This window comes from Squalius cephalus, assembly GCF_949319135.1.
Source record: "Squalius cephalus genome assembly, chromosome: 19".
Lineage (NCBI taxonomy): Eukaryota > Metazoa > Chordata > Actinopteri > Cypriniformes > Leuciscidae > Squalius > Squalius cephalus.
The window spans coordinates 22,536,740-22,552,183 of NC_137140.1; the positions used below are offsets into that span (position 1 = coordinate 22,536,740).

General features: G+C 40.6%; 1 protein-coding gene across 33 annotated transcripts in view; it reads left to right on the forward strand.

The window, feature by feature from the left end:
- Positions 1-15,444, forward strand: part of nrxn1a (neurexin 1a) — a 177,195-nt gene that overhangs the window by 134,367 nt on the left and 27,384 nt on the right. For all 33 annotated transcript variants that reach the window (XM_079850567.1, XM_079850578.1, XM_079850579.1 and 30 more), the window contains 2 exons: positions 1,435-1,616; positions 14,410-14,581. In XM_079850567.1, the coding sequence (XP_079706693.1) occupies positions 1,435-1,616; positions 14,410-14,581 (354 nt within the window). The remainder of the gene's footprint in view (positions 1-1,434; positions 1,617-14,409; positions 14,582-15,444) is intronic.

Here is a 15,444-nt window from a genome sequence, read left to right on the forward strand (position 1 = left end):
TCACTCACCCACAGCTGCGAATTGCCGCCATACTGAGCGACAGATATGAGGCAGGCAGCCGTAGCGGTTTGCACGAAACAGATTTCAACAGAGCCTAAATCTCATCCATTCGCTCTCCCTATCCGCTTCACATCTATGATGGCCTGTGTGCATATGTGTGTGTGAAGTTCAACCATCTGAGCCCCGCTAATGAGCAGAGCTCATTTCCCTGCGTTTCGAACAAGCCCGTCAAGGGAGTCGTCACTAACCGGGCGTTAGTTCGCGCATGAATCTGTGTGCGTTTGTGAACATTTGTGTACCCGTGTCAGCGAATGTGCCTGCCCCAAGGGTGTTGTTTTTGGAGGGGGTCAGGCCGATCGCTGACACGGTGTGAAACAGTCTCATTGAGATGCGGTCAAGGGGGCTGACGAGAGCCCGCTGGTAAAAATCACGGAGAGCGGAGCTAATGAGCACGGCTCTGCAAATAGAGAAACGTGCCAGGAAATAACCCAGCTCTTCTGAAACCACTCTCAGCACTTTAACTCGGGGCGTCTCGCTCTTCTGAGAGCTCCGGCCTCCTCTGGGTTTTTTTCCCCGTGCTGCTTCGCCACCCGTCTTATCTGCATCTGGAGCTCAGAAGCGCAGCAGTCACACTCCTCGGAGAGTGAGTGTTGAAGTGCGTCTCGCATCTCCCGAGGCTGTTATCTTGAGGTTGATGAGCTCTTTGCTCTGCGAACATTACCCCGACTACACCTGCCACAGTAGAAGCACTTTCGCCCGTTTTGCTATTGAAGTCACGCCTGATCAAAAGAGCTGGCGCAGTCCGCCAGTTAATGAGATCAACTCCATTAGAACAATTTCTCTATCTCTCCATGCAAAAAAGCGACGCCGATTTATCCGAGAAACCTTCCTGCAGGCGTTGAATCACAGTGACCCCGCTCACAGTAAGCTACCTGCTTCTGACACTGTAATTAGCTCCGTCAGGCATTAGCATGCGTCTCGCTGAGCAGGAATAGCTGTCTAGTCCATGCCGTGTTTGCCCACCTTCTGCAGAATAAATGCATGCAGAAGTAGGCACTGGGCTGGGGGCCGTGAGGCTGGATTGATTGTCCGGTGTGTTGGCGGGTGTAATCAGCTCAATCAGCACAGGGCTCGGATGGGGCGTTGAGTGGTTGTAGCAAGAGTGACTCTGTTTAGCTCGTGCTTCAGCAGACACAGGTGCTCCTGGTGACATCAGCGTACCGAGGGTCACATAAGGGCTATAATTTAGCCAATCAGGGACCAGCAGGGGCTGTCTGGCACTCTGATGGGTTCATCAAGATACTCCCGCGCTTTGTGTAATGGAGCAGAGCCGCGCATACGCACGCACACACATGCGAAATGGAAATAGTTTTCCCACTTACTTTGATGTTCTTACACTTAATATTCTGTTCCTCTCTCTTTCTCATTCTGCAGCGGGAACCACATACATATTCGGACGTGATGGAGGGCTCATTGTGTACACATGGCCGCCCAACGACAGACCGAGCACACGAGCTGACCGACTGGCTGTCGGGTTTAGCACTCAGCAGAAGGATGCAGTGCTGGTTAGGGTGGACAGCTCTTCTGGCCTGGGAGACTACCTGCAGCTTCAGATTGTGAGTCTTACACAAACAAACACTTTTAGTTGGGTCACAAAGTCTGAGAACACAAGTGAAAATGCATCTGTTTTACTAATTTAATACAGTTTTTTCATTATGAAATATATCATCAGCATAGCAATTTAAGGGAAATTTGAATTGAATAGATTCTTAGTATTTAGTACAAACTCCTTTCGCTTTAACACAACAGCAATGAGCTGCATGAATTCCTCAAGTCTGTGTCAAACCTGATGATCGTGTTATCCAGCATGATTGGAGAATTATCCAGTGAGCTGAAAGAACATCTGATTGTTTGTACAAAGAGTCGCACGATCAGTGCCACAAATGTACTCGTTTAGACCAAGAAATACTGCAGAATCTTGAGTCCTAATTTTTTGCTTTAAAAAAAAAATCAAACGTTTAAACTTTATTTCCTGGTTTAATTCTTTCCCCGCCAGCATTTTTGTTTTAAAGTTGCCAGCCGCCGCCAGCGTTTTTGGTCATTTTCACGAAAAAATGGCATGGCCCATATTTGGTTGTATGAATATCTGAACATGCAATATATCAAAAGAAAGAACAGAGCCTCCGTTTTATTCTAGCTTCATGCATTTTTTTTTATAAACACTTGAATGTGGGTAAGTTTCATAAAAAAATAGCAACATTTTGAGCAAAAAGCTGAGAAAATCCCATTTTTGTCAAAGACTACGTATGGATCAGATACAATGTACAATGAGCAAAACATAGGTGGAGTAGATTGAGTTCATCTTGCACAGACCTAACCACTTCATGTTGATGATTTTTTTTTATTTTTCATATGCATCTGCTTACATATGAGATTGCTCGTTTCTGTTTCTTCTTTGCCTGTGTTTTTATCTGGAGATACTGTACTCATTCAGGAGAGGCGTAATAGCGCCCCCTACCGTATAACAGTGATAAAACGTAAACCAATAAAAACTCATCAGTGACGGGGAGGCTTTTTCTCATAAAAGACGAGATAACTCGTCAATGGCGGGTAAAGAGTTAAATGAAAAAAATCACAGATTTCCAATACGATCTCAGACTTTAGTCCCCACTGTTTGAACTTGCTTAAACCTACACAGACTCTCCTGAGAATACCTGGTGTTCATTCATTCTCACACAAACCCCAGAGTAGAAATTTTCCAAGCGCCGTGCTCCCGAAGAACCCTGTGAATGATCATTAGGGTAATCATAGTGTTCTACGCCTCCTCCGACACTCAAAGTGCTGGTCTGTTTTAGAAAGTTCCAGCGCCTCAGACCGCCCTCATGAATAAAATCTGTATAATGTTCAGAATAGAAGGCTCTACCAACGCTTGCTCAAAGGATGCTATTTGATAGAACCCGCATTTCCTATGACATGCTGTGCTGGAGGAGTGGGAGGTGGAGGAGGTGGAGGCAAGGGGGACAGGAAAGTGTTTGGCACTGAGCTTCGAAGAGTTATGTATGTTTTTTATTTATTTATTTTTCGTTCGTTCTATTTTTTTTTTTTTTTTTACGCCCACTCCTGCTGTAATCACAAACTTGATTCCCAGAAGAATGAGCTCTCTCTCTCAGGGGTGGCATCATGGCGTGACTGTTGCACGACTGTCTCAACAAATGCGTTGCGATCAAGGTGAGGTAATGATTTCTCCAGCTGAGCCCTCGATGCTGCTGTCTATAGAAGACTTCAGCTACAGTGCTGCAATGCCCCGATGTACTTCACACTTTCCTTTAAAGGAACAGTTCGGCTGAAAATGAAAACTCTGTCGTTATTTACTCTCCTCATGTCTTTCCAAATTGGTATGAAGAAATTTTTAAGCATATCCTGGCTAATATATTCGATATAATGAATGAAAGTAGATTAATGGCTAGTGCTGTCAAGCTCCAAAATAACACACAAATGGACAAAAATACCATGTTTGTGGTGTGTTTTTATGGAGCCGAAAAGCTCCAATCCTCATCATTTTTTAATTGCATGGTGCGTCCAGCACATTTTTTAAAAGTTCTGCTTTTGTGTTTCGCCGAAGAAAGAAAATCAGGTTTGAAAGGACATGAGGGTGAATAAATTACAGAATTTAAATTCCTGGTACCTATAAAATTTTTCTTTAATACACCAAATCTGAAGTATTAACAGTAAGTTTGGTTTGCAAAACTTAATTTTGCATTATCGATCAGCAGACGTCACAGGAGCTCCGAGCGCAAGCATGATATCAGATGCCCTGTAGACTGTGGTTAGGATTTACCTTCTCATGTACTTGGAACATAGTGTTCTTCGCATTTCAGCTCAGATATTAGCTTGGGAATTAAAGGTGGTAGGTAGTGATGATGTCTTCGGAAAATGTGTCTTAAAATGAGCTTGCCGGAGTTGCGTAAGGCCAAGATATGTAACACTTTACATAATGCATGTAATTAAGATTATCACAGATTATATATTTCCATATATTGGCATGACAATTAATCAGGCATCCATGACTGATATATGGTTTTTTGGCATAGGGATGGCAGGGAATGTTTATGAGCAAATTAAAGGCCCTTAATGTTTTGATGCGATTAGCGGTGGATATCTAGGCTAATTCTAATGTGTGACTGGTGAAGTCTCTGCAGTGCTAAGTCTGCCATTTTTGATGCTTGTTGGACTGATGACTGCTAAGCCAGCATAAAAGGTATTTACTAAATGAATCAGCGTTGTGTAGGAGGGTAAATTAGCTGTACCTACATCGCTAACCGTCTATAAAGCAGTTGAAATCATTACAGATATCCAGTATCATTTTTACCCCATAATTAACAGGGGGGGGGAAAGATCTTCCCTTCCATTTCCGTTAATTATATTTAGTCACTGACTAGATTAAGCATGTCAGTATTGACATTAATGGCGAGACTGTTCGGTGATGTAACGGAATGTTTTGATAAACCTGTCTGTAGACTGGGAAGGATATCATTATCCAGAGACTGCCTTTCTGAAAGTGAATTAACTTAGGATCATTGACCATGTTAACGAGCGGCCCTTGATGTCCTGATTTTTCAAACAGACAGTGGCGTCCCTCCCCCCACGCCCCGTTTCTGCTTATGACCCTAAACACTTGTGACAGAGTTCATTTAAATCTCATCATATCACCATCACCGGGGATTATCATTAGTCATCGTTCACCCCAAATCATTGAGCCACTTGCTCATGCAGAGAGAGAGAGAAATAACTAGACGGAGAGCGAGAACTGTAAGGAATGGTGAGACAGGCACTGTACAGAAAAAGAAAACATTCGTATGCATTCTTTCACTCACCATAATGTTGCATTTTAAGGGGTAATGGCCTATTAAATACATTTCTTCTGCTCAAAATGAGCTTGCCAGCTGCTCGAACCCATGGCCAAATGCCCTGCGGACGGCCCGGCCATTTGTGGCAGCCATGCAAGGCGCCAAGCAGGACAGGAGTGAAGGAGAAATGGATGATGACTGTAAACGAGTCAAAGCCAAGTGATTATACCCCTGGGGTTTGACCAAATCATTAGCACTTTCTGACCTCTCACACTCTCCATGCCAAAAGAGTGTGTGAGCGTGTGGGCAGTCTAATGAGCACATCAGTCCAATTGAAGAATGGTGACAATCACAGCTAACTCAGCAGTGAGAGGTACAGAGGTGTGAACGGTAGTACTGACAAGGGGATAGAGAATGTGTGTGAGGGAAGGAGAGAAAGGAGGTGAATATAAACAGCCTTCAGAGAGCACCTGTGCTGAGATGTCAGCGATAACAGGCAAAGTGACCATGTGTAAAGGATAATTCACCCAAAATTGAATATTGTCATTTTACTCACTCTGTTTTGAGACTTTCTTGCTACCGTGATGCACAAAGCGATAAGAAGAAATCACCACAAAATGATCATGAAAATGGTCCATGTGACTTGTGTGCTATATTCTTAGTGTTTTGGAGCCATATAATATCACCATCTCTGTTTCATCATTACCTCCATAGACATTTGGTCATGTGATGAGAGAACTAATAAAGATATAGCATCAATGTGCCATTTTTATAGTTCATTCGAATAGTTCGAATGAAACTAACATTCAAAAGTTTGAGGTTTTATATAATTGTATAATATTTTTGAAAGAAGTATCTTATGCTCACCAAGGCTGCATTCATACAATGAAATATTATTACAATTTATCAACAAGCGTATTTTAATATATTTTAAAATGAAATCCATTCCTGTGATAGCAAATCTGAAGCGTAAGTTTATGTAGTGCATTTTAAGGCTTCAGAAGAAGAGAAGATCAGTGTTATTACAACTTAAAATTCAGTCTAATCATCAAACAAATCTAAAGTTTGGCATGAGAAGACTTGGAATATAGCGGGTTCATGATATGAGTATGGTGCTTTTTGTTGTTTTACTGCTTTTGCTGCTTTACAGACCTAGTCCCCATTCATTTTAATTTGTGAAAAGAACAGCCAGGATATTATTAAAAAAAATGCACCTTTTGTGTTCCACTGAAGGTAAAATAATTTTCATTTTCGGGCGAATCGTACCTTTAAAATGAGGTAATTGAAAATGAATATGTAAATGAATCATATATACTTAGAGAGAGATGTATATATTAGATGTATTAATATATATATTAGATGTCTCCAGTCAAAATGACTCCGGGCAGCCAAAGAGACTCATATGCTTACACAAATGCACGCACACACACTCGCATTTGGATGAAGGTGAAAGTGAAAGAGAGTGACAGATGCTGATTTTCTGCTTCAATTGTGTCTGAGTGGGCAGGACATACCTGGTCAGACATGAGTGACGTGTGACATGGCTCTGAGTGACAGCAAAGTGTCTGTTGACCTCATACCGTCAGTGCAGACTAAGCCTGTCTCCACCCAGCAGCTTAGATGGAAACAGCCAGTGCTTTGGAAAAATGCCATTTTGCTTCTCCGTCGAAACCCAACGACACTTATTTCCTCCATCCACTTACCCGTATAATTTGAGTACAAGTCATTCATGCACGCTGTCATTTTTACATACCGTCAAACTATACGCCAGGTCATTATGCAATTTACGAGTGGCGTGGAGAACAGTTTGACTGGCCACAGACGATTTAATATTTGGTCTTCGTCAGCCATTTTTTCTTGAATAAGTGCGCCATATGGCAAACTGTGACTTTGCTATCTTTAGTATCTGAAAGGATGAGCAGACAGATGGCAGCAGAAGTAAAAGCCGAATATTTAAATTTATTCATCAAAATAAAAAAAGACAGGTGTTCTTTTAAACGCTCTCTTTGTGACAAACTCAACCCACTCGTTCATTTTGCATTTAAAAAAAAATGTTTACCACGCTTTTATCTTCAGATTAGAGTCAACGCATGAAAGAACGTGTTACCATTGAAGACCAGTGACGGGTTGACAAGAATCACTACAAAAATAGCAGCACTTCAGTACGCCTTGTATTTGTCGATTGTAATATGAAATGATATTGTCTGCGAGAGATATTGCATTCAGGCCGCCGTTTGTATTCGTTTTTTTTTTTGTTTTTTTCCTCGGGAACTCGTAACTGCAGTAGGGAGACAATATGCGTGACTTCTTGGATGGCTTGTGTAGACAACGCCCATAGAGTGCATGTGGTTTTCAGGTTCGAGAGGAACTAGGACAGAGTGCTATTTTCAGTTTTTAACTTGGAAAAGAATTCTCTGCTGCCAAAAAGATTCATGATCTCACCAGAACCAGCCCTTACCAGAAGATAAAGAGAGATTGTGAGAGCGAGCGAACGAACGCTACAGCGAGAGAGAGAGAGAGAGAGACAAAGAAAGAGAGGAGGAGGGGGTGAAACAACAAGAACTGCTTGCCAAAGTGGAATTATTCTGCGGACACAACAAATTTATCTGTTTCACCAAACCTGCAGTACTTAAACAGAAGGGCACATGCACTCCGAAGCGTGTCACACACGGTGTGATATTTTGATCTAATATCAAACACAAGTTATTTATGAGAGCGTATATTGCATGTCTGGGTGTTCTATCCAATTAAACGCATTCCCTTGGTATTAGCTTGAGCATTACTGAGAGGCTCTTTATGTAAAGTGGCTGAGGTTTCCTGGATGCACCAGCTCATTTAAGCTGAATGCCATGGCAGATCAGCATCCCCGCTGTGGCACACACACTCCGTCATACTCCATAAGCTTCTGCCTGCACCTTTTCCTAAATAAGACACATCATTAGTGGCTCTTCTGTCCTCCAGGTTTCCGGAGCAACCGCCTCGACCCTTTGTGTGTTTATTTGGCTCCTCTTGAAGGAACTTTTTGCCTTTATCACAATTATTTCATTGATTTATTTAGAGCTTAAAGGGATAGTTCACCCAAAAATGAAATTTCTGTCATTATTAACTCGCCCTGATGTCGTTCCAAACCTGTAACTGCACCTGCACTTTCTTTGTGGGACACAAAAGAAGTTATTTTGAAGTCACTGGGGTTGATTTGGAAACAGTTCATTCTCCAAAATATCTTCTTCAAGTAGCTTTAGAATGGCATGAGGGTAAATGATGAATGAAATGATGAAGAATTTTGATTTTGGGGTGAACCATCACTTTAAGGCAAGATATTACAGGCAAAACCATTGTTTTTGAGATTTTGGGCTATTTCGCTTCCAATAACTTGTCTTCTTTCAGTGGAAAGAAAACATCCAAAATATGATACGCATTTAAGTGTTAATTTTATTACACTTTATCTATTTGCATCTGTAGATTTCAGTTACTATACATATCCTATAAATTGTTTCCTTAAAAATATTTTTTTCTAGTGCACTGAGCCAGAAATCTCCACTTCAGTAGCACTTGCATCAAATTTTCCAGTTTTAGTCCTATCTACATTCCGAATGTTTTGTTCAAATATCATTTGCCTGATTTATATACTGTAACATTTTATTCCTAAAAATATGGTGAAAGCTATTTTTTTCCTGGCTGTTGACAGTATTTTCTGATTTATGGAGTGAATGAAAACAGATATCCAAAAAAAAAAAAAAAAAACTTTAATATGTCAACAAAATGAAACCAGAATTTTGAACCTAGCTTTATCAAATGACAAATTTCTGTTCTGGAAATGAATGCATATTAGTGCATTTTTAATTAGATAATACATCCTTTGCATATTTAAACATTATATTTCAGAATACCTTTAATACAGAATATATTGCCTTAATACCGTGACTGGGGAAGTAAAAGTATTACATTTTTACCTTATTCACCTACAGTGTCTTGTCTTAAGTTATAAAATAAATATTTGGTAAGTACTGTATATCTAAAGTATATTTAGCATACACCTACTATTCCCTAAACTACTTCTAATTTATTTCTTTTACCCTATTCACCTGTGGTGTCCTGCCTTAAGTAATGAAACAAATATTTGGTAAGTATAAATATATATATATATATATATAAAGTATATTTAGCAGCACGAGAAACCTACTCCTCTATACTATTTCTAATTTATTTTTTACATCCATATTCTCAAGTTCAGAACAACTAGATTATTTTGTGTCTGGCGAGGGGAGATCATCACAGTTCTGGTGTAGATGAAATGCTCTGTCAATCAGGATGGCTCCGTGGTTGTCACCTAATTGCCTACACGAAACGAGAGAACTCTAGAGAACTGTGTTGCTATAACAACCCCCATTGAGTCTAATGAGAATCCAGTTGTATTAGTTCTTTATATTTAGAGCAGCACTGCAGGCCACAGTGGAGAGGTGACACGAAGCTGGAGACGGACAGGGACAGCTGAGATGCAGTGGTGTGGAACTGGGCCCTCCTTTTAAATGACACCTCATCCTTCGCTCGCTTTAGGGATCGTTTAGTGAACACAGAATCCTGAGCACATCACCCAAAACATTTGTTATTCTGTGGTAATCTGGGATTTGGTGTCACGGCTCAATTTTGCTTTCCCCTCCCGTATGTTTAGCCCCTGAGGCATTCATAATAGAGCCGCCTTCTTTCTTTTTTTTTTTAAACAGAAAATTCTGTGAAACTGGGACATTATTACACCCGAGACTGAATGTAGGACGTAGGGTGTCTCTTTTAAACCATGCCCACTTTAAGATTGCTGGAAGAAGCCGTCTGCAATGGTCTGATCCAAAATACTGATACTGTAAACATGCGTTGTCTTTCTCGGATGTTTACATTCACTTACATTCGCCATAACTGACCATGTTTACTAGAATACTAGCCGAGACAAGCATGTTTTGTTTTTTGTTTTTTTCATAATTTTGTGTGAATTTGTCCGTTCAAGCGCAAGAAGACGTGAAAGAGAGCTCAATTCGCACACTGTATGAGACATGGCTTTCTGGGCGTGCGCTTTGGATGTTTGTGCACTAAAAAAATTGAGTTCCTTTTCGCATCTTCTTGCACAGCGTTGTAATATTTAAATTGGCAAGGCTCAAACATTCGTGACGATGCAGCACTGGCCCATCAACTTGTTCATGTACTTATATCATTGTTAGAATTCAATACTCACCAATGCCGATTTTTACCCACATTTGGGGCTTGGCGAGTTTTAATTTTAGGCCTTGCTTACAGACTTTATTAGCATGTATATGTTCCCCCTATGATTCAACTCTGTCATTTACGAGTTTTCAAAAGGCCTGCCACTCTTGCTGTTGGCCAGCCACCGAACCCCGAATGAAGGACGAGGTCAGCTACCGGAAGGGTGAAAGAGAGGTCATTCTCCAATTAGAATGGGGCGTGGAGTGTCACAGCCCGTTGGAGTGCAGGCCAAGCTCTCACATCACTTCTCTGACCACAAAGCTGAAAAGATGGGCAGGGAGGGAGAGATTGGCCCTGGAGAAACACTGTTAGAGAGCACAGAGGAGGGTGAAGGAGACGCTGCCCCATTGTTCCCGGTGATGGGAAGAGGATAGGGCTAACGGGCAGAGTCTGTCTTCATTATGGGGTGTGAGAGGCGGAAGAAACATCCAGCTTCGGCCCAGCTGGAGATGATAACGTGTGTGTGTGTGTGTGTGTGTGTGACAGAAAAAGAGAGCTTGAGAGTATCCAGACAAAAACACACATCTCCTGGGAGGGTATAATGAAGTCTGGTGTTGCGATTTGTCCTCTGCTAGCTCTCTTCCTGCAGATAGGTGTGAATTAGGGGAATTCGCAGAGGGATCTTCTCACACACACTTCATTTCATTATTTTCAAATGCCACATGTAGCTTTTGCAATCTGCAACCAATCAATCGGAAGGACCACACGTTCCCACAGCAGACTATTTCAGTGTTTTTAAGCTAATGGCTTCCATCTGTCGTAAATTTGTCAAACAACCATTTTCACAATTATCTGCGCTCATGTTAAGGCTTGTAATACCTTTCATAACAAGTTTGCAACAAGTTTTTTGTTAACTAAGTAGTGCATGTAGGCACATAGGTCATCAAGCAGAGCACAGAGTGGGCATGGTTACTGTTTTATATAAGACGAGCACCGTGGATCGAGTTATTATTATAAGCAAGTGCTTCCATGAGAAGAGATTGTTTGCACATGAATACATTTTATTGTAATTAGCAAAAGTGAATCCCACCCACTGAGCTGCATCAAATAGGAAACCATTAAGGATTGAGGCCATCTAGTGGTGTGAATGTGAAGCACACAGAGTGATTTCACTCTCACTGCTCGCATTAATAAGACAGCAACATGCATTGATGAGAATTTACACAGAAAATGACAAGCGCTGCATCAGAATACAGATTAGATTCCGTTTCACTGAGACTGTCACACATTATTCTGTATGACCAGCATATTGCCTTGAGGCGCTGATTTAAAGGGGGAAAAAATCTTATAAGGTTATTTTTTTCCTGTGATTTCCTATGATTCGATTATGTTATCTGCCTGCAGGCTTGTTGCAAAACTTTTGAACATGAACGGGAATGAAAAACTAGTATTATTTAGTTTACAAGGCTTAATGTGTGACACAGTAAATTTTATTTTGACATCTGCAGCAGTCATGCCACCCCCTTTAAAATTACAGATTGCTGCTGGTAATATTCTTTTCCCCAAAATGGCATGTGAGTCTTTCCATGTGCAATGTTTTATATATATATATATATATATATATATATATATATATACATATATAGATATATATATATATATATATATATATATGAAATCAGAACCCCACAGAAAGCGTTTTTGTGTGAGGAGTTTTGTATCACACTGAAGGACTGATTCAAAAGAGATTGAGTTTAAATTATTTTACGATGTGAAAAGAAATAGGACACGGGTGTTAAGAGAGACATGAAACTTGCATAGCTATTCAGGATATAAACAACAGGCAGTTATACAGTTTAGCGGTCATTTATTAAACATTTTTGACCTCAATATTCTACAAACCAAAAAAATCCATATAATGTTTTTGTATAATCAGTACATTGCACCGGCCATCAGCTACAGTCTGTCTCTCATATCACTCAGTGTTTCCTTTCTTCTCATGTGATTAAATCATTTCAGCTAAAATCAATATTTGATGTCCATTTATTTCTTAAATTGGTAAGTAATCATGTAATGAGCAGGATAGTGTACAGTCAGCCAGTCATTAATGTGAAATAAATTACTTCAGGATGAAACAATACCCTCCCTCTGTGCAATGGTGTCCTAATCAAACTGTCAGGATTTATTTTGTCATAATGAGTCGCTGACTGTACATTATCACTTGCATATCACATAGCTGATGCAATAAGACATACTAAATTGGATTTAATATAATATTCACCAAATGTATGAACCAAAATCATTGCATTCTCTTAATGTACACAGACATAACATATATACAGTGAGGAAAATAGTTCAAGTTCTCCCACTTAGAAATCATGGAGGGGTCTGAAATTGTCATCGTAGGTGCATGTCCACTGTGAGAGACATAATCTAAAAAAAAAAATCCATAAATCACAATGTATGATTTTTTAACTATTTATTTGTATGATACAGCTGCAAATAAGTATTTGAACACCTGAGAAAATCAATGTTAATATTTGGTACAGTAGCCTTTGTTTGCAATTACAGAGGTCAAATGTTTCCTGTAGTTTTTCACCAGGTTTGCACACACTGCAGGAGGGATTTTGGCCCATTCCTCCACACAGATCTTCTCTAGATCAGTCAGGTTTCTGGGCTGTCGCTGAGAAACACAGAGTTTGAGCTTCCTCCAAAGATTCTCTATTGGGTTTAGGTCTGGAGACTGGCTAGGCCACGCCAGAACCTTGATATGCTTCTTACAGAGCCACTCCTTGGTTATCCTGGCTGTGTGCTTCGGGTCATTGTCATGTTGGAAGACCCAGCCTCGACCCATCTTCAATGCTCTATCTGCGGGAAGGAGGTTGTTCCCCAAAATCTCGCAATACATGGCCCCGGTCATCCAGTCGCCCTGTCCCATGTGCAGAAAAACACCCCCAAAGCATGATGCTACCACCCCCATGCTTCACAGTAGGGATGGTGTTCTTGGGATGGTACTCATCATTCTTCTTCCTCCAAACACGTTTAGTGGAATTATGACCAAAAAGTTATATTTTGGTCTCATCTGACCACATGACTTTCTCCCATGACTCCTCTGGATCATCCAAATGGTCATTGGCAAATTTAAGACGGGCCTTGACATGTGCTGGTTTAAGCAGGGGAACCTTCCGTGCCATGCATGATTTCAAACCATGACGTCTTAGTGTATTACCAACAGTAACCTTGGAAACGGTGGTCCCAGCTCTTTTCAGGTCATTGACCAGCTCCTCCCGTGTAGTTCTGGGCTGATTTCTCACCTTTCTTAGGATCATTGAGACCCCACGAGGTGAGATCTTGCATGGAGCCCCAGTCCGAGGGAGATTGACAGTCATGTTTAGCTTCTTCCATTTTCTAATGATTGCTCCAACAGTGGACCTTTTTTCACCAAGCTGCTTGGCAATTTCCCCGTAGCCCTTTCCAGCCTTGTGGAGGTGTACAATTTTGTCTCTAGTGTCTTTGGACAGCTCTTTGGTCTTGGCCATGTTAGTAGTTGGATTCTTACTGATTGTATGGGGTGGACAGGTGTCTTTATGCAGCTAACGACCTCAAACAGGTTAATCTAATTTAGGATAATAAATGGAGTGGAGGTGGACATTTTAAAGGCAGACTAACAGGTCTTTGAGGGTCAGAATTCTAGCTGATAGACAGGTGTTCAAATACTTATTTGCAGCTGTATCATACAATTAAATAGTTAAAAAATCATATATTGTGATTCTTTTCATTTTTTAGATTATGTCTCTCACAGTGGACATGCACCTACGATGACAATTTCAGACCCCTCCATGATTTCCAAGTGGGAGAACTTGCAAAATAGCAGGGTGTTCAAATACTTTTTTTCCTCACTGTATCCTCACTAATTATTATCAGTTGCTTTGTTACTATTAATTTCCTTCATGTAATATATATTTTTGTTATTAAATATGAATGCCGCCTTTTGCTGGTGAATGGTAGTAAAGTGGTGGTAAATCTTTCTGATGCATTGTGCTGTCAGGAGAAATTGTGCACAGTCTGATAAACTATCACCTTGTTTGGTCCTCAATAAATTTGGAACATCTGTTATCCTGCCAGTTAAGATAGAGTATAGCTGCCTCTTTATATGAGGGCCTTTATTAATAATCAAAAATTGTCTTCCAAAAGGTTGCAAACACAGAATGATGTTCATTAAGTGTGATCTTCATGTGCTAAAATAAGGCAGAGAATATAACTCCACGGCTTTATTTTGGCGAAGCGAATCAGAACAGAATGACTGTGATAGAATCTTAAATTCCTCTTCTTTCTTTCTCTTTTCCTTTCTCTCTCTCTGTTTTTACAGGAAAAAGGCAATATCAGAGTGGTGTTCAATGTGGGCACCGATGACATAAACATTGAAGAAACCTCAAAGTTTGTAAATGATGGAAAGTACCACATAGTTCGCTTTACGAGAAGTGGTGGTAACGCCACCTTGCAGGTGGATGATCTGCCAGTCATTGAGCGCTACCCAACAGGTAAGAGCTCTAAGCCTTTATACGCATGTTCTCACACAGACACACACATTCACACACAATCTAAGCCATGCAGCGATAAACAATGGGAACAATAAAAGGCTGGCAGGGCTCAGGGAAAAGAGTCTGAATCACAGGGTTAAGGACAAAATTCCTTTGTCTGTGATTGTGGTTTCTCACAGTTAAAAAAAGGTAACCCTGGTATCCTTTCCAAATGTCAGCAGAGATGATTGCTCTTGGGGCTTTAGAAGGCTGAAAATGTCAGAGCCAGGGTTATCAAATTCACCAGCCTCTCAGTCGCCTGAAAAGCCCTGACAAAAGCTTGACAAGAGATCAGAGATGAGAAATAATCCCATTGCTCTCGTTTGTCAATCATGATGAAAAGGAGGCGGCTGTATTAGTCTTTTAATTTGTATTTTACTTCAAGCTCTTCATAAACCATCTCTTCCATCACAGAGATTATTTGCTCTCGCAAACTTCTTTTCTTCTTGAGAGCAGACGTGAGAGATGATGGTTGATGGTAAATGCTGAGTGTTCGACGACTGAAGTGGTAATGAAGCTTGGAAAATCTTGTGCTTCCCATAAGTGCTACGTTGTCGTCCGTTGCTCATCATTGCGTTCAATACGGCTCGTCATTAAATTCTAAATGTGCAGGGAAAATGCAAATGTGTACTCGTGAGACACACTAGGTTCAGCTGTAGATACATGGGTTGCATAGAATTGCATTTTGTATTATTTAATTTGGAGAACAATACAAATCTTAACAGGATTATCCAAATCCCAGAGTTGACATTTTGTATTTACAACAGCTTAGGCAAACTAGGACATAAGATGAAACAAAATATAGTCGAAATAAACATAGTTCT